This window comes from Pongo abelii, chromosome 6 (genome assembly GCF_028885655.2).
Source record: "Pongo abelii isolate AG06213 chromosome 6, NHGRI_mPonAbe1-v2.0_pri, whole genome shotgun sequence".
In the NCBI taxonomy this organism is placed as follows: domain Eukaryota; kingdom Metazoa; phylum Chordata; class Mammalia; order Primates; family Hominidae; genus Pongo; species Pongo abelii.
The window spans coordinates 152371876-152391977 of NC_071991.2; the positions used below are offsets into that span (position 1 = coordinate 152371876).

The 20102-nt window shown below is 48.8% G+C and overlaps 1 protein-coding gene across 2 annotated transcripts in view; it reads left to right on the forward strand.

Annotated features, from left to right (window-relative positions):
• DPP6 (dipeptidyl peptidase like 6) overlaps positions 1-20102 on the forward strand; it is an 863103-nt gene that overhangs the window by 752814 nt on the left and 90187 nt on the right. For both annotated transcript variants that reach the window (XM_024249875.3, XM_024249876.3), the window contains exons 11-16: positions 3934-4057; positions 5757-5795; positions 11258-11365; positions 13870-13961; positions 14923-14970; positions 17028-17146. In XM_024249875.3, the coding sequence (XP_024105643.2) occupies positions 3934-4057; positions 5757-5795; positions 11258-11365; positions 13870-13961; positions 14923-14970; positions 17028-17146 (530 nt within the window). The remainder of the gene's footprint in view (positions 1-3933; positions 4058-5756; positions 5796-11257; positions 11366-13869; positions 13962-14922; positions 14971-17027; positions 17147-20102) is intronic.

The following is a 20102-nucleotide window of genomic DNA, read 5'->3' on the forward strand; positions in this document are numbered from 1 at the left end:
GTTGCAGTGAGCTGAGATCACACCACTGCACTCCAGCCTGGGCAACAGAGCGAGACTCCGTCTAAAAAACATAAAAAATCAAATGTATTTGGCACCAGGCATAGTCATTGATGCAACTCATGGACTTAGGAAATGTTGACTAGAGATGAGATGTTGCTATGCGGGTCATGAGGCAGCATCAAGCTCTCAGGGCAAGTCGGCAGAAGGGGCCCAAAAGCTTTATGATAAATGGCAACAGGATTAGAAGAGGCAAAGAACTGCCCAAAATGTGAGAATCACGGCTTCCTTACATAGAGGTGGAGCCCTTATGGATGCGTGTATGTAAAAAGAAGTCTTATTATATAATCTTTATAAATTCTCTTAATAGTGTTTATTGTTTTGGGTTTTTAAAAATATTTCACATTGTATTTCATCACCATAACATCTCTAAGGGCGCCACCAGGCCTTAAAAATTCATATTACACAAATGAAGAAACTGAGGGTTGAAGCACCGTATAAAATTAGTTGTAGAACCAAGGCTTTCTCAGGCCTCTGAGGTGAGCCACATTCTGCCCCTTGACCCAGGGATGATCCACAAGGCAGAGTGGGTCCACATTTAACTGTCCTAATTTTTAGTACAATTATATTTTTCCTCAGTGCAACAGTCTCATATTACAAACTAAGAGAAGGAAAGAAAGGAGGGAGGGAGGGAGAGGAAAGGAAGGAGGGAGGGAGGGGAGGGGAGGGAGGGAGGGAGGTAGGGAAAAAAGAGATGATCACTTTATGTAACTGGACATTTTACTTGGGGCTCTGTATTAGTCAGTTCTCACACTGCTAAAAAACACATACTTGAGGCTGGGCATGGTGGTCCATGCCTGTAGTCCCAGCACTTTGGGAGGCCGAGGCTGGCAGATTACTTGAGGTCAGGAATTTGAGACCAGCCTGGCCAATATGGTGAAACCCCATCTCTACTAAAAACACAAAAATTAGCCAGGCATGCTGGCAGACATCTGTAATCCCAACTACTTGGGAGGCTGAGGCATGAGAATCGCTTGAACCCGGGAGGTACAGGTTGCAGTGAGCCAAGATTGTGCCACTGCACTCCAGCCTGGGGAATAGAATGAGACTCTGTCTCAAAAAAATAAAAATAAAAATAAAAATAAATAAATAAAGACATACCTGAGACTGGGTAATTTAGAAAGAGAGAAGTTTCATGGACTCAGTTCCACATGGCTGGGGAGGCCTCACAATCATGGTGGAAGACGAAAGAAGGGCAAAGGGGTGTCTTACCTGGTGGCAGGCAAGAGAGCGTGTGCAGGGAGACTGCCATTTATAAAACCATCAGATCTCGTGAGAACTTATTCCCTGCCATGGGAACAGCATGGGGGAAACCACCCGCATGATTCAATTATCTCCACCTGGCCCCACCCTTGACATGTGGGGATTATTACAATTCAAGGTGAGATTTGCTGGGGGGACATTGCCAAACCATATCAGGCTCTGAGTAAAGAAACAGTGTGGTGGCTACTTCTCGAAAATAACAAACCACACCACAGTAACACATCCTTGCCTCCTAAAGCCATGAAGCAGTCTTGTCCCTGTGTGTCCACGTTTTGTGGCCAAGAGCTTTAAGCAGGAACAGTACCATGGCTCCGGGGGCCATGTCACTGCTGTTGATGCTGCACACCCCAGCCCCCTGGTTCCATCCAGTGCTACTCAGCCTAGTGACATTTCCAGCATGATTTGCTCTGGAGGCATCAAGAGAAGGTTTGCATCCATCTCATTTTCATTTATAACATTTCACTTCCAAATTAAGAAATAGAAAAACTAAGAATAGTGTGCAGTCATATTTGGCCTAGATGAAGATTATTTGTACAAAAGAACACTATAAAAAGCAGAAAGAAGCATAGGATGAATGAATGTTTCCAACAATTGAGAACAAAAGCAGCCTTCTTCCTAATTAGCATGAAGGACATGGGGGAAAAAATAGTCATTCCAGAAGACCTTACTTTTTCTTTCTTGATTGCATGCACACGAAATGTGTTTGCTGAGAGTAAGTGCAGGGTACCCTGTGGCTTCACCACTGCCCCCAATGTGGACATGGAATCTGCAACCACAGGCCCCAGGTGACTCTCACACACATCCCATGGTAGGGAATAAGTTCTCACGAGATCTGATGGTTTTATAAACGGTAGTTTCCCTGCACACGCTTCAGCATCCTCCAGTGTGGACTCAAAGACCAGCTACAACATCATTAAAAAATAAAAGTGTTCTATGTAAAGCAAGGGCTAGGCACAGACCTTGAATTATATTTAAGGACAAAAGTGACATACATTTTTTTCTTATGATTGTAAATAATGACCAAATCCCATCATTATAAACGCCTGTCCCTGCCTTTGGGCGGTGAAACAGCAAAGCAGGACCTTTGGTGAATGTTGCTGGCAGGATGTGTCACCTTTCAATGCCAGGGCCAGGATGGAAAGCAGGGGGGAGGGCATGGTCCCTGTGGACATGCAAGCCAGGTTCTAGGGCAGGCCAGGCTCTAGGGAGGACCAGTATGGGGAGCAGATGGTGGGAAGAAAAGCAACCACGTTTCAGACATCACAGAAATGGAGCAGGTTGAAAGGCATGAGAGCTGGATTACAGCTGAGCGCCCCTCCTGTGTTCACGGGTTGTGTGCTTCCTCACCACCCCAGTCCTCAGGAACTCCCCATGACCACAGTGGGCAGCTGCAGACCTCCCCTCCTGGCCATGCGCCAGCAGCCCCCTGTCTCAGGCCCTCACTGGCTTGCCACTGTTCCTCCTGTTTGCCACATGGTCCTGATTTAGGTCAAGTTATTAAGAACCTTGATTAATAAGTTTTAATTGTGGGAAATGGGGGAGATGTGGCACTGGAATCTCCTGGTTAACTGAGGCTCCGGCCAAGGCACCTGGCTATAGTCCTTTCTGTTAAAATAATTATTAAGTGTAGTGAGGTCGCTCTCTGGCTCGCCAGGAATTGTCTAGTGAATGTACTGCTGTCTTTAGTGATAAAAGATCTTGTAAGGCCACAAAGTAATCATTCTGAACAGTAGATCTCATTATAGATAGAGAAGGGGTGAGTGATTGAACGCGCATTAGCTGGCTTCTAGAACATTCTGGGATTCACCTGGGGATAGTCTTTTTGGGGCATTCATTTTCTCAACACTTTCTTCTTCCTCTTAAATGTAAAATTGTATTTTTTAATCTGGTTTTTGGAGGACTCTGGGTGACTGGATGAATTCTCAGAAGCCCCAGTACCCCTCGGGCTAAGTAGAGAGCGGCACAGAGGCTGTGGTAGTTTCAGGTTTGGGCAGAATCGGGCGCATGACCCTTAAGATATCAAACCAAGTTCGCCTGAAGCCCAGAGCCGTGAACCAATTTCCCTAATTAGCTAGAGAGTGTCCCCTGGGTATTTTATCTTTAAGGAGGAGGAATTAGAGAATGGAGCCTTCAACAGCCCAGGCTGGGATGCTTTTCACCCTGTGTCACTCTCTGGGGCCTCCCGCCAGCCCTTTTCCGGTTCTTTCTCTGTCCTGCCTCCCCGGACCCCTCGCTGCCCGGTCAAGTGGTTAGTTGTGCGTTTGCCTGGTACTGCGGTGTGAAAGTCAAGGCATCAGCTGGAGAGACGACACCTCAAAACCCACGGAGCAGCCCCCACGCCCCTCACCCCCAGGGCAGCCACACGCAGTGACATGCAACTCCCAGTGTCTTTGGGTTTATTTAGCAAGAGGTAATGACTGGGCGGCCCCTCAGAGTCCCGCGCCAGTGCAGATTCTTGATAAGCCGGATTTCAGAAGCTCGCAGGCTGGCTGCGTCACCACTGGCTCCGGCCCCCGGCTCCCGTGTCGTGTCCAGGGCTGGGGTCGCCGGTCCCCTGGCTTCTGTCGTGCGGGGGTCCTGCCAAGCTGCTCATGCTGTGTTTGGCGTTTCCAGGGAGTACTACATCACCATGGTGAAGTGGGCCACCAGCACCAAGGTCGCCGTGACCTGGCTGAACCGGGCGCAGAACGTGTCCATCCTCACCCTCTGCGACGCCACCACGGGGGTCTGCACAAAGGTACGGGGGGCTGTGGGGGTGGAGGGGAGACGGGTGAAGAACCGATGGTCAGACGCGCGCGAGGTGGCGCCAGAGTCGTCTCAGCCCTCGGGCCTGGGACTTGGGGACGGGCCGCCGAGCTGCTGCGGGGAGCCTGCGGCGCAGTCCCGGCTCCGGCGTGGCTGCCACCTCGTGGCTGATGCAGGCGCTGCCGCAGACCCGGCCGAACCCATCCATCCGTGAATTGCCAGTCACCCAGTGCCTGGCACCTGGACGCCGTCCACAGTTCACTGAGTGTTGCTTCCCTTTATCCGCGCTCACCGCTGTGACCTAAGTGAGCGTCCTCCTCGTTGCAGCTGATGCTCAGAGAGGAGGGGCCCTGCCTTTCCCCAGACCCCGCTGACAGCTTCCCCCAGCGGGCTCCAGGCGTGCGTCCCTCCCCAGGTCCTGGTGAGGCCAGCCATGTTTCTAGGAGTCTCAGCCCGATTCAGTGTGTAGTGAGAGGAGGTAAACGTAGGGGAAAGAAAATTAAAATGCTCAAAGAGTAAGCAAAGGAAAAATCAAGTCTAAGAGAAGTTGCCCGGGTGGAGCAGGCAGGCGGCCCACGGCCTCACCCTCGCCCCGTGGGATGGGCCCGCTCCCCACCCCACGCTGCTCCATCAGGGCCCCCAGAAGCAGGTCACCTTGTGGCGAGTTTTGTAAACATCAAATAAAATCGATTAATACATTCAGGCAGGCCTTTCAGAAACTCCTTTTTGATCTTTTTTTTTTTTTAATTATTATTATTACTCCTTTTTGATCTGAAGTTTCTATCTCCCGGCTGAGGGGGGCCAAGGCTTGCAGGCATATTTACTTGAGAAGCTCCTAACACTACAGCTGTGCCTGAGATCCTAAGCACGGTGATTGTTTCTAAGGTGGTCAGTCTTGCCTGACCTTTTATCTAACCTCGGGCGGATTCCAGGCTATTCTGATGAGCTTGTTTGAGGGGAAGGAAGGAAGGTGAGGACACAAAGCAGGCAGCTCAAAATGGCTTGTAATCTGCAACTTCTCCATGCCCCTGAGCCTTGAGTGTCAGTGGCAGAGGCTGCTTCCTGCTGTAACCCATGACAGAGGCCTGCTCCAGGGGCCTGGAGATCCAGTCTGCACCAGCACCAGGCCCACAGCGCCTCCAAGTGACACGTGTGTGCTGCACAGCTTGAGTTTGGTGTCTGGAGTTTTGTTTCTCTTTTGTTTGCACCTTTCCACAGACCACTGTGAGAGCTACTTTTCCTATATGCTTTAGCCCCTTTGAAAGGGTTTCTGGTCCACCAGGAGTGTTACTCAGTGTTCCAGAATGGGATCTGGACACAATGTCCAACGTTCTAACTCAGTGTAGCCTGAGGTTCACTGTTAGATGGACACATGCCGGGGCAGTGATGACCGCCCCCTGGTACACGTGCCATCTTCCTCCAGAGGGTTCTTTCCCACCACGGGTTTGTCCTTGTTGCTAGGGATAGTGGCATTTTCTCATTCAAGGACACTTGTGTTCGGCTCTGAGCCACGCACGAGACAAAGAGGAGAGCTTGGGATTGCCTCCTCCCGGAGCTGCCATGGCAGCTGTGCGATGCTTGCGCAGCGACCATGTAGGTGAAGCCAAATTGTTTTCTGCACTGTTGGTCACAGACACAATACATGCAAAAAAAAAAAAACCCTCTTGTCTAATGCTCTTATTTCATTTCAGAAACACGAGGATGAAAGTGAGGCCTGGCTCCACAGACAGGTAACTACTGCACACCTGGGTCCCCACTGTCACCTCCACCCGATCCACCCCAGGGCTGGCTCTCAGAGCTTTGACAGCAGCAGAATGGCTTCTCGGAGTAAATCACACAGGGCTCCCCAGGCAGAAACAGACGGTGTGCCGGCTCTGCCCACAGTGCCTCCCGTTCTCCAGGGTTGCCCAGAGAGCTCCCGGAGAATCCGAGTTCCAGGGAGGGTCGTGTGAAAATCACGGCTCTTCAGAGCGTGGAATGTTTGGTGAGACCTCAGCTTGCAGTTAGATGTCAGCACCTTGGTGAATTGAAAATGAACAGTCCATCAAAGGTGGCTTGACATAATCTACTATAGTAAAAGGGTGGAAAAGTTGTGGATATCCCTGTTTATTGCCAGGGGTGGTTTTGTTGGTGTCTCATTTGGAGTCACCTCCTCTGTGATTCCATAAGACCCGTCCTCAGGGACATAACTGCAAACCATTCCAGGAGATTCTTCATCCCTAACTGGGATAAAGGAATACATGTTAAAACAGACTCTAGGAACTTGAGACCAGAAGAGATCAGGAGAAGCCCAGGTAAATCATTCTGAAACAAATTTTTCTAAATTAAACTTGCACAAAAAGTATCAGTATTTTCTTTCTTCAAGCCTTTTTGTCTCATTCCACACTCTGACACTAAGAAGAACAGGTGAAAAAGCTTTGGAAGCTTCCTGTCTCCTTATCCTTCCTAAGGGGATGAAAATTGTCTTAAAGACTCTGGGAAAAGTCAAGCCAGACTTGAGTCTCATGAATTATGGTAGAGACACAGGTATGCTTCTTCATCTATATGGTAGATCCTATTTATGGAAAATAACTGAAGCTGGACAAAATTATCGCCATGGCTTTCCAAGAACATTCCAGCACTATAGATGCTGGGCTGCTGCTTCTGCCTGTGGAGTCAGGAATATAATTATCTCAGAAGTCAGAGCCTCATCAACAGATGGGCTACTCCAAAATGTATCCTGTTTCTTCTCTGTGCCAATCTTACAAGAGGAATGGCTCCACACGGCCACTTTCATTTTGTATGTCCCGATTTCGGTGCCAAGTCCAAGCCAAGAAGATATTGGGAAGAGGGAAGACTTAGGGAACCCTCAAACATTAGCATGCTGGAAAGTTCTTGAATGCCACCTGGACCAAACATATAAGCATACATATCAAAAATAGTATTGTGATGTTCATCTCACATTAGACAAATTGTCAGAGAGATTACAATGAAAGGATCATTTTGTAAACTCCGTTATCTATATATCATGTATTCAACCAATATTTATGGATCTTACCAGGCACCATGCTAGGCTGTGGATTTCAAACAATGAGTCAGCTACTATCACTGAGCACACATTGTGGTGTGTGTCAGAATTTTATTCCTTCTTATGGCTGAATAATATTCCAGAATATGTATATACTATATATCCTGGAATATTATAGATATATATGTGTGTGTGTTATATGTATATATACATATATATACAATATAATACATATACTGGAATATTATTCAGCCGTAAGAAGAACTGAAATAGTATTCCAGTGTATTCCGGTTTGTTTGTCTGATGATGGACATTTGGTTTCTGTCTACATTTTGGCTGTTGTGAATAGCACATCTAATAACAGATACAAAAGACTACCTTATTGTACAATTCCATCTATATAAAATATCCAGAATAAATAAACTCATAGACACAGAAAGCTGATCAGTGGTGTCCCAAGGCCGGGAGAGTATGGAGAAGAACAGCTTAATGAACAGGGGTTTATTTTGGGGTGGTGGAAATGTTTTGGAACTAGATAGAGGTGGTGGCTGCACGTCATTGTGAATGGACTAAATGCCACTCAATTGCTCACTTTTATAAATATGTTTTCTTTTGTGTCATGGGAATTTTACCTCAACAATTTTTTAAAAAATGAATAAGCTAGAGCATGAGCTCTTAAAGACGGTACATCCTAGACAGGGAGATGAGATGTTCACATCACATCCATTGTGCAGGCCACGAGGGTGATCCTCAGACATTCAGAAGCAGTGCTGAGGTATTTGGGTGTTGGTGGGAATAGGAGCCAGGAAAAGCCTGGTGGACATGGAGCTGGATGCCCTATGCCAGGCCCACTTTGTGTTTGAACAGGAGGAGGTGAGAGACGTGATTCTTTGTTGGGGGCAGGGAGGCTATGGGAAAGCAAGGTGGACATGCCCACTCTGCTTCCCTGTCCCCCTCAAGAGGCATTCTCATGGGGGGAGCTGGCTTCCTGGCTGGCCACCTGCGGTTCTGCCCTCTGGATGGACAGCAGAGTGCATGGTCCCTGGAGGCCCATGGGGGGCCATGGTTCTGTCCTCCAGCGCTCACTTCATCAGCTCTGCAGAGTAGCTACGGAGCCGAGGTTGTCAGCAGGACTTTCCTGTATTCGTGATTGTGTGTCTCATCATCCATGTGAGAACAGCTACTCAAGTGTGGGGTAAGACAGCCTGAATGGGATTCCAGAAACCAGATCCTTCCAAGCAGAATCCAGTCAACACTTAAAAGGTAGCATGAATTAAAATAATTCTCACTGTTTTCAAATGTAAAGTTTAAAGCATTTACTAAGCACACAGCTAAATTTTTTAAATAGCTGCTTAAACATATGCAATGCTGTCATAAGTTGGAAATGTAAGGTTCTGTGACAGGTGTGTTTTCCTGGGATGGAGCGTCCCTGGGTCAGGTGAGTCCATCAGCTGCAGCTGTGATTGTGACACTGGGTTGGGGCATCCCACCCATGGCAGCAGTTGGGAGGCCAGGATGTCTCTGAAGACCCTACAGGTTGTGAGTCTGCACCTGTGAAGATTGCAGCTCCATGGTCTGCAGGAAGATTTAATCTCAAACAGTTTCTTATGACATTGTTTTTTTCATAAAGGAATTCATGGACCCTATTTTTCACAAATAATCTGTAGTGTTTCTGCATCCCTCAAGATACTGTGAGATCCTGGAGAACAACTTAGTAACTTTTTAAGACTGGACCTGCCACCTGCTGCCAGCGAAGCCATTGGCTGCCGCTTCAGACAGAGCCTAAGGGGGTTTTCCTGGGAGGGCTGCAGGCATGAGTGAGGGAGACACACGGAGGCCACATGCCCTCTACCCATCCATCTCCAATGGGTCACAGAAGCTTGCCCCAGCTGGCCCAGGAGAGACTGGCATCTGGAAAGTCCTGCAGACCTCAGGGAGACCAGGCCCGCTTAGGTCCACCGGTCTTCCAAGGACCCTATGCAAGAACAGAGGTGAGCTGTAGCGAGCCTGCTAATTTTGTGTCGTCTGAGCTGTTCATCTGAGCTGTTCATCCTCCTCTCGTCTCTTCCCAACTCCTTCCTGGAATCCTCAGTATGGTCACCCGCAGAGATTCCCCATGAACCAAAAAGAAGAGGCAAATGCATGTGTGGAGACCCACCAAGTTCCCTCTCCTCTAGGAATATTCCAGAGAAGCAGACAATCCCCCCTGCCACATACACACCCTGTCACTGCTGCGCTGACCCTGCAAAGTCAGTCTTGATGCAGACCCACGAGGATCCTCTGCCAGAACCATCTGCATTTGCCATAGAACCCCAGAGCCTATTGTTTTGGTTGAAGGATCAGTTCCATGGATCCATTTCTGACTGTCTTTCTTCTTTAATTGGAATTTTGGTTTTGTGATTTCAAAATTTGGGCTGGAAGGGGGGTTGGACAAAATTATTATATCTGAACCATGGAAAAAAAAAAACTAGCAGAAATGCTACAAATAGCTCACAAAGAAGCTCTCATGAGTCAAAAGGGCTCCTTCTTCACAGATCTGCTGAGTGGAGTTGAGGAAACCAGGCATTGTGTGTGATAAATTCTGTTATCCAGAGATACTAGAAACGCTTCCCCCAAAATCAAATGAGAGACAGAACCAGGATAAAATCCAGGTCCCCGGTCAACAATCATTGCACTTTGTCACTAAAAATACATTTAGCACATGAGAAACCGGGTCTCAGAGAGACTCAGAGGCTTCACCTGTGTACCAAGGAATGTTTCCATGACAAGGTAGAGATGACATCACAACGGTGGAGGCCTTCTTATTATAAAAACAATGCTTCTGGCCAGAATTAATTATTTATTACATTTATTTAGAGTATCTTTCTCTGCCAAACGTGCAAACATTTCCCCCAGAAAACTGAGGGAATAAAGCCCTGCCCGCCCCACAGTTGGCAAAGAGAAGTGCATTTTAAAAGCCAAATTAACTGCTGGTTTTTCCGTTTCCTCTGCTTTTAAATACCATGCTTCCAACTCTAAATAGAAAAATAAATGTTTGCAGATTAAAGGTTTCATTTTATTGCAAATATTCATGAAGATTAAATGTCATTTTAATCACATGTTAGTTTATTTCTCTGGGCATATCATATCTGCATGGGTTCACTCACTGTAGGGAAATGAGTTTTGCTTGTGCCAGCTGGGGTTTATTTACCATTTGTTCTCATCCCCGCACTCGTGTGAAGCTCCTTGAGTCAGAAAATACGTCTCGCAACCAACTAATTGGTGTTCACGGATGGAAACTTTCAAACTTGGGCTTCAGAGAGGCCAGGGTACCGCAGTAGCAAAATCCTTTTTCGCCCATCAAAGCAACAGCCACCCTGCGGGCTGGTGGAAGGCTGAGGCCGCTGGCTGTTCACTGTCCGGGAGTCAGGCAGAGACGGTGGTGACACCTGCCCTAAATCCAGCCCAGAACCCTTCCCCCAGGGGAAACTGGGCATGCTGATTCTGTTTCCAGGGAAAAGAGACAGTAGATCCAAGCAAGTGTTGGCATCCAGTGTGGCCCAAGGTGGAGCGCGTCCCTGGGACTGCTGTCCCCTCCCACCTGCGTTTTAGAACCTGTGGCATTTGTCCTTGTGTTTCTTTTCTTTTTTTCTTGCCTTCTTGATGGGCTATTCAGTATGAAATCAATTGTATTAAATAAGAAGAAAAGACAGGATTGAAAGAATAGATTTTGCTTTTAGGCAAAATCTGGTTTGTGATTGTTGAAAATTATGTTTTTTTCTGATATATAATAAATGCCACTGGAGAAATCTCACAATGCACTCTGGTTTCAATGGGCAATAATTTGAGAGGGAAGCACCCACTTTTGAGTTTTGAGAGCAGAGTTCCTGTTCTCACTGGTGAGCTTGGTGTGCACACGGGGCTGGTCTTTGTCTCGGTGCTGTGTAGACTGAGGGATGCCTTTTTATTTGCCACTGCTGGGGCTGTAGCCTCTTAATTCCTCCTCCTTCTTCTTTTAGAAAACAGAACAGTTGACTCATGATTCCCAAGGAAAGTGACGGCCTCACCAAGCACTTATTATTTCAACTGTTCCTCTCCTTAGAAATCACATAGAAAATGTATCTTGGGGTGTATTTTATCCTGGTTCAACCTCTTCAAAATAAATGATGTTTTAGTTGTGGTTTCATCCGTGGCCTTTGTCCACAGAATGAAGAACCTGTGTTCTCCAAGGATGGCCGAAAGTTTTTCTTCATCAGAGCCATCCCCCAGGGAGGACGAGGGAAATTCTATCACATCACGGTGTCCTCGTCCCAGGTAAGTCCTGCTAGTTTCCAGGACTGAACTAGAAACTGGCCTGCTAGAGGCCATGGGGTGACAGCCTCTAAGGCTGGGCACACTTGCGTTTTCGAGGACCCCAAGGAATCTGAAGGTAGTTCCCGAAGGCAGGGCAGAGCATGGCGCTGGTGAGTGTGGAGGTTCCCATCAGGCCTGGTGGAGCCTTGCTCTATCTGGTCACGTGCGAGAATGTCAGTGACGCTTCTGCCAAGGTCAGCAGAGACCCGGGGGTCCCCTGTTCAGTGTAAGGCTGAGGATGTTAGAGGACCATCTTTGCTGGGGGTTCTTTCCTTCTCCCTCTGCTGGGGGTCTGCTTAACATACAACCCCCTGAGGCATGGCTCCATGCACTCAACGTCCCTCAGGGTCCAGCCTCCCACGCCGCCCTATCTCCACCCGGAGTTGGATGCAGGTATTATTTTATTATGTGACCGCTACCAGCCATCACTCACTGGTTCTGGGGTCTGGCGAGTTAGGAACGGAGCATCCCTGGGTAGGGAGCCTCAGAGATTAATATACGTGTATCTAGGACCAAAAGTAGACATCCCGGGGTCACCGTCTCCTGCAGAGGTCACCTCAGGGAGCCTCACGCCTGCAGGACGGGGCTGCCATGGTGTTGACTTTGGGGGACTCTGCCCTGAGGAAGAAGGGAAGCATGATCTTGGAGCTCCTCAGTTTTGGAGGCAGTCTGAAGTTATTTGGGCTCAGGGTAGATGAATGAAATTTGATTAGAGTAAAGGTTAATCACAAATATTCTATGGCTATAACATAGAAGGCTCATATTTATGATGAGGCCCCAAAGGCAATTTCAAAAGAAAATCCAAGAACATCCCCCCTAAGAGCAGCTTTGATGGAATCGGGGTGGGGGCTGCGGGACCCCTGGGATGGAATCGGGGTGGGGGCTGCGGGACCCCTGGGATGGGATCAGGGTGGGGGCTGCGGGACCCCTGGGATGGGATCGGGATGGGGGCTGCGGGACCCCTGGGATGGGATCGGGGTGGGGGCTGCGGGATGGAAATGGCATCTCTCGGAGGTTCAGGAGCAATTTGTTCTCAGTGCACTTCATGACACAGCTGACAGAATGTCTGCAAGCTGTTGCCTTTGCTTTTTCCTATGGTCCTCATTCTACCATCCAAATTCTCCTGTTTACTATTTTACATCACTTAGATCAAGATTTTAAAATGCTGGCCAGGTGCGGTGGCTCACGCCTGTAATCCCAGCACTTTGGGAGGCCGAGGCAGGTGGATTACCTGAGGTCAGGAGTTCAAGACCAGCCCGGCCAACATGGTGAAACAAAAATTAGCTGGGCATGGTGGCACCTGCCTGTAGTCCCAGCTACTTGGGAGGCTGAAGTAGGAGAATCGCTTGAACCCAGGAGGCGAAGGCTGCAGTAAGCTGAGATCGTGCCACTGCACTCCAGCCTGGGTGACAGAGTGAGACACTGTCTCAAAAAAAAAAACAAAAAAAGATTTATAAATGCTTCAGTGTTTTCATTTGGCTCCCAGTCTCTGTATTTGTCCAAGTTGCCATCATTTGCCCAGAGCCCTATCAAACATTCCAGCAGGAAGCAGGTCTCCTGCACCGCCCATGAGGCACCACCTCCTGCAGGTCCCCAGGAACCCCTCGGGGGGCCCCCAGAGCCTTCCCTTTCCAAACCTGCCTCAAACTCCGCAGCCTGTCCTGCATGCTCTCTGCGCCTCCAGGCCCTGCTGCCCCCCAACCCCCATGTTTGAGTCTGCAGCCCCCAGAGTGTGTGCTGTGGGTCCTCCACCTAGTTTAATCTCCACATGCTCTGCGTCCACCTCCCAGGGCACCTGCCATCCAGAACAGCTGCCCATTTCAAATCCCCACTGAAACATTGCTCCCGCCTAGATGGCCCTGTCTCTCTCTTCTGTTACCGTTTGTTGTTACCATTGTCTGTTACCATTCTTCTTAGCTCAAGGGGCACATAGGGAAAGACAATGCGTGCAAAAAGTGTAGTGTGGCAATGCAGGTCCAAACCATCCTTGTTAGCGGCAGCAGAGAGCGCCCTTTCTCCCTCCATTTATTCTTCTCTCTTTTTTGCTCCCTGAATTCATCCACCTCCAGGCATTTGTCTCTTTCCTCTCTCACTGGTCCCCCTTCAGTAATGGCTCCACTAATTAGATTTACAAATGAAAAAGGCCTATAAAGCATTGATTCTCCTCCTGAGATGCTTCCATCGTGGTTGGAGGCCAGGTCCAAGTGATTCACGTCACCAAAGAGGACAGGGCACTGTTCCCCACCACTGACATTCAGGGGTCGGGGAGGCTGCGGGCCTGGGGTTGGTCAGGAAGCTTCACGGAGGATGTTGCCTCCCAGGAGAGGAGCAGGCAGAAGGGGCAGAGAGTCCTTCCCACAGAGAGAATGGCAGCCCCTGTCACCTGGTGTCCAAAACAGTTGGAGGATGAAGAGCCATGCCGGGACACCGGTGTCTGCTCCTGATGCCATGTCTGTGTGTTTCAGCCCAACAGCAGCAACGACAACATCCAGTCCATCACCTCTGGGGACTGGGACGTGACCAAGATCCTAGCCTATGACGAGAAGGGGAATAAGATGTGAGTGAGAACTAGGGGCCTGCCCCGTCTTACTGGCCAATGGGACACGTTTGTTATTTTTTGTCGATTACACTCATGGAGTACAGGAGAACAGGAGACCTCCTCTTTCCTCCTCAGGCAGCATCACTGACTCCTAGTTTCTTCATGAAAATGTATAGTAGATTCCCGTTTCAACAGTCCAACTTCCAGAGCTGCGGCATCCTGAGGACAGAATTAGGCTTGCAGCCAGCCCGTGAGGGGAAGCGCGCTAGCAGCAATAGTAGGGGTAGTACTGATGTTGACTGAGTTTTTACTAGTCCAGGCACTAAGCCAAGTGCTTTACAGACATTATCTCATTGAATACAATAGTTCCATGAGGTGAGTTTACTGCTTTCCCCATTTTAAAAATAAGTAAATGAAAACAAAAATAAGTAATTTGCTCCAGGTTATTCAGTTGGTAGCAGGTGGATTTGGCTCAGATGAGGGGAGCCCAGTTCAGAGGACTTTACCGCCATGCAGTTTCACCTCCCTGCTCCCGGGGTAAGAGCCAAGGTTTCTGCATTGGGAGGTCTTAGGTGACAATGAGTCAACAATTATTTATTGGGCCAGGCTCTATGTCTGAACTTGTCTTGAATGGGCTCAGCTCCTTGCCCTTCAGACGGTGAGTGATCTTGTAAAAGAATTCCACATCCGCATTCAGGTGTGTGTCACCCCCAACCACAGTACCCTTCGGCCACGAAGCAGAGGCCAGTGCAGGGGGCACCCGGAGCCAATGGAATCTGCACTGGTGTCCCTCAGCCCTTAGGTGTCTGGCCACCCCTTGCTCTGGCCACTGGTGTAGCTGGACCTGAACAGGGGAGCTACTCCCTGCAGGCCATGGGCGGCAGTCCCTGAGGAGTGTCCATAGAGGTAGTGTCAGGAATGTGAAGTGCAGACGTGCCCTGGAGCAAACTAACCCTGTGCACCTTGGTGATCTTTGCAGCTACTTCTTGAGCACAGAGGACCTGCCTCGGAGACGACAACTCTACAGGTAACTCTGGCTCCCCCTGCGCACAGGGCTCTCCCCCTTAGGAGGGCATCCAGGCTTTAAAGAATTGCACCTTTTCAGCAGTTCAGAAAGAGGGGCAGCACAGACAGACCCCACCACAGAGGAGTAGCTGTAGAGTCTGGAGAGAAGTAATGAAACTTGCAGAGGCCACCAAAGGGGTAGTTTTGAGACTTTTGAAGCTTAATTTTTCTGCTGTTGTTGACTTGGGTTTTCCCGTCACCCACTTGCCTCTTCGGCTAACGGATGGACTTTTACCCGTCTTTCCTTTTCGCCTCTATTCAATGTCACCTCAGAGGAATTCTGCACCCCCCCTGCCTGGCCACCGATTTTTTGTAGGGAGCAGAGTGTGGTTTGGAAATGAACCCGTGGGTCAGTGCGAGGAGGCCGGCCCTGCTATCCGGCATTGTAGCTCGCTGGCTTTGGGGAACTCTGCCCTGAGGAAGACGGGGAGCATGATCTTGAAGCTCCTCAGTCTGGAAGCAGTCTAAAGTTATTTGGGATCAGGGTAGATAGATGAAATTTGATTAGAAAAAAAAAGGTTAATCACAAATATTCTATGGCTATAAAGTAGAAGGCTCATATTTATGATGAGGCCCTAAAGGCAATTTCCCATCTCAACAGCCCAACTGTGTGACTTTAGACAAGTTTCCAAATCTCAAAGAGGGCAGGGACACTGTGCCCTGAACCCAGGAGGGGGACTGGGTTTTTTTCTAGGGTGTGTCCCTCTTCTACATTTGGTCCTGTCATCTGCCCAGTCACTGTTCTCACTAAAGGAGGCTTTGGGTTGTGAAGTGAGATTAGCCCTGGGCACTTTCTACCAGGGCCACAGAGGTGAGGAGGGGGTGTCTGCTGCCTCCCCCGTGCCTCTGCATGGGAGGGCTGCAGCCAGTTACACCTAAAGGCACCTGGGCTGCTGAGGAGGGTGTTGTTCAGGGCAGACCTGAGGCTTGCTGCCAGTGGCGCATTGTCTAAATGGAGCCAATGCCTGTTGCCCCTGCCCCACTGCTGGGACATTGGAAAGACCCCTGGTGAACGCAGCCTCCCTTCCCAGCCATTGGCAGCTAGGCAGAGAGGATGAGGTCAGCATGAGGGAGCCAGTGGAGGGAGAGTCACAGATGTGCTTCTCTGTGTAGATGTTCCATCGTCGCTGCGTGTCTACTAGGAAAACTGAAATACACGTCACCAATTAATAAACATGAGAGGCTGCCTGTGGCCCCTGTCCTCTAAATTACAGAATGAGAAGGTTGTCTTCTCTCTCCCGTGAAATGTCTTTATTCCTGGAACAACAGACTTCGTATTGAAACCTGTGGTTAGAGGGGACCCTCCTGGGGCAAAATGTTCAGATAAGAACTTCTTCCAGGTAGATCCGGTATCTTAGGATCTTTCCATTTTAGGGAGCACATTTTAGGCCTTCTTGACTTGAAATGACACTTGACCACAGTGGTTCCGGGTAACATCTTCAAGCCGGTTCCCACTTGTGTAGCTCCATTGAGTGGGAAGCGCGAGCTCTCGAGGTTTCACTCTGTCAGGGAATGTGGCTTTTGGAAGCTGCCAGAGTTCAATTCCACTGATGCAGCAAGGAGACCTGCCTGCTCCCATGCCAGCATTTGGAACTCCAGAGAATTTAAAGATATGTCACTCTGTGTACTGTTCTCAAATTGCTAGCCATCCACTCAGAGAGACAGGACACATGCAGATAGAGTGCCAGATCATAACGCTGACAGCTCCATGCTCCTCACACCAGGCCACCTGCAGAGCCTGGAGAAGGCAGCGTAGGTGACCGCCTACCGGCCCTCCCACAAGCAAGGGTGCTGAAAGCTCTTGAGAGTGGGAGGGACCCACCAGCAAAGGAAGGTGGAAACGGAGCTGGGTGGTCTCAGGGGCTCCAGCAGGAAGACAGAGGGAGAAAGGCCTGGGGTGAGTCTGTAGCAGGGCTCCGCAGATCACCCTCATGGGGAGAGCCCACCAGCTTGCGGCACCCAGCGTGGAGGGCAGCTCCTCTCCGCCCACGTTCACACTTGCGTCCTTTGCTCTTTCAGTGCCAACACGGTGGGCAACTTCAACAGGCAGTGCCTCTCCTGCGACCTGGTTGAGAACTGCACCTACTTCAGCGCTTCCTTCAGCCACAGCATGGACTTCTTCCTGCTCAAGTGCGAAGGTCAGCTCCTGCCACCCCATCAGGGCGGAGACCCCTGGCAGGCACATTTGCAGGGAGGGGGTGGGCACACTTGCAGGGAGGGGGTGGCAGCTGTGGTGGGAGCACAACGTATTCCAGAACAGGTGAGGATCCTGCCTACCTGATAACATTGGTCATGGTGCAAGATGACTGGACCCCCACAAAGCCTGGTGCAGTGGGGCTACTTTACGTTTCATACAGGTATACAGCTTATCAGAGTGTTCTGTGTACACTGTGCTGGTAATCTCACAGTTTGTCTCCCATCGTCCACAAAAAATAATAGTCCCATGAGCTAGAAGGGGTAAATATCCTACACAGCGATGAGCCAAAGCTATCAATCCATCAATAAAGATAGGAAAACAATTTCAAAGATTAACTTTTCAATCATATTTAAGGATGATTGAATATCACCAGGCACGGTGGCTCACACCTGTAATCCCAGCACTGTGGAAGCCAAGGTGTGCAGATTCACCTGAGGTCAGGAGTTCGAGACCTGCCTGGCTAACATGGCGAAATCCCATCTCTACTAAAAATACAAAAATTAGCCGGGCATGGTGGTGAATGCCTGTAATCTCAGCTACTAGGGAGGCTGAGGCAGAAGAATTGCTTGAACCCAGGAGGTAGAGGTTGCAGTGAGCTGAGTTCGCACCACTACACTCCAGCCTGGGCAACAGAGTGAGACTCCATCTCAAATGACCAGATAAGAAAAAGGATTGAGGTTATGTTAAAGAAGTCTCAGAAACATATTTCCCTATGTCCCAATTCATTGATAATTTATCCCAAACTGCAAGAGTTTGATCACACCAACCAGCATACACAAAAGAGTAGGCCATGTTGCATACGGGATACAAAGGATATTTTTGCTGCTTGTCTGTATCTTGGAAAGATATGATATGAACCCATGGAAAGGTAAGTCATCCTAAATATGGTCGTAACAAAATATGATCTCCTGCGATGACCTCAAAGAATGAAAATATGCCACAGGCAGAGACTGAGATCAGGAGCAATTCGCTCCTCAGTCAGAGTTTCAATCCCCTAAGCCATAGGTGGAGAATGAGTAACTTTTATCAGAGCAATGTCTTTGCTAGCCTTTGCTAGCTACTAGAGAGCTCATGACTTCATGACTTTGTTCTCTTCTTATCAGTGACATTTAAAATCTTGAAAATCCACAGAAAAGGAACACTCAGCCTCTTGCTCAACACAAGCTCAGCCCCTGACATTCTTCTAAGACAGCAAGGAGACCACGGAGGGATGAGGGGGGTGTGACTGAAATTAGTGCCCCAGTTCCCTCAAAGTTAATGGTAGCAAATTCCTCTTTCCTCTGCATCCCAAGAAGGAGGCCACCAAGTATCTGAAATCATAGAGTGCTGTAGGGGAAAGAACCTAAGATCTAACTGACCCACTTCGTGTATCAGATGGCAAACCCTAAGCCGGAAGTTGAGTGTATTCCCTGACTCCCAGTGAGCCAGTGATACAGAGAGGGCCAGCATCAAGATCTCCCGGTTCCTAGCCCAGTGACACCTGTCTCCTAGGGCGGGATCTTCTTGAAATAAGAACTTGGGAAATTACAGGGATTAACGGGGCATAGGGATTGGGAAAATGTGACAAGCAGACCCACTAGGAGCCAGAGAGTCTTACAAGGAGCTACATAATCAGAATCCAGAATCCTGTCTCAGAAGCAGGAGGCAGCTTCAACACACAGGAGGTCATGATCAAACACAGAAGCGAAAAATTGAAGTAGATTTCAAGAAGAGTGCCCCAAACAACAATGGTTGAATGAGAAAGGTGACAGAGCCTCCATTGTGGAGATCCTGAGTCAGGGGCAGAGGTCATTTGCCAGAGGGGCTTGGTCTGGCCTAGGCAGGAGGCAGAGCCTTTGGGATCTGAGGTCTGCACTGGTCAAGACAGTGACAGTATGGATTTGTATTTCTCATATTCTTACTATAACCAGCAAGAAGGGTCTGGCTTCTCACTGCTCATGGAAAGAAGTCAAAATAATAATGAGTTGTGATATGAAGGAGCAATATTTCTTTATTATCTATGCTAGCAAGGGGAAGAGCAGAAAGCAATTCCACTCTTCAATTTGTGGAGGAAACACAGGGTTTCTTTTCTTTTTTTTTAAAAAAAAAAAAAAGAAGAAGGGTTTGGAATGCAGAAGAGCTTGGGGGGTTAGGAGGTGCCAAGGGGTGTGACTGGCTGCAGTGGCCCCTCTTTAATTATTGTCCATTTGGTGAAGGGGCTGGCACCATCATGGATCCTACCAGGTTATCAATTAATCACAGTCGGCCTTGTAGTCACTCTTCAGCCATGAGTGGGTATCAGCCTTGAAGTAATCTTTTGTTAAAGAAAGAATTCTGGAGATATCTGGGTCCTATCAGGATCTGACTCCTGGAGGTTTTAAGAAAACACATGATCAGATAAGAGAGCGTGGTGTGTGCCCCACAAGCATCTGGGTTAATACATGTGCATAAGGCATGAGAGCATAGAATGGGAAAAGAAAGGGAGTGGAGGCCACAGCACATTCTGAGGCTGTGTTTCAAGAGGAAAGGTAACACATACGCAGCTTGTCTCGAAGTTGTATCTTGAGACTGGGAGCAGGCAGAAGAGGAGAGGAGAAAGAAAAAAAATTTCAATAGTGGTTTGAGGCTGAGCTGCTCGGTCATATCCCTAACACATACTAACATCTGCTCCACATGGCGACCCTCCCAGAATCCAGAATCCAGAATCCAGAATCCAGAATCCAGAATCCAGAATCCAGCAGCTTGTTATTGTTGTCGTTGTTGTTTGAGACGGAGTCTTGCTCTCTCGCCCAGGCTGGAGTGCACTGGTGCGATCTCAGGTCACTGCAACCTCCGCCTCCCGTGTTCAAGCGATTCTCCTGCCTCAGCCTCCCGAGTAGCTGGGATTACATGGGATTATATTTTTAGTAAAGACAGGG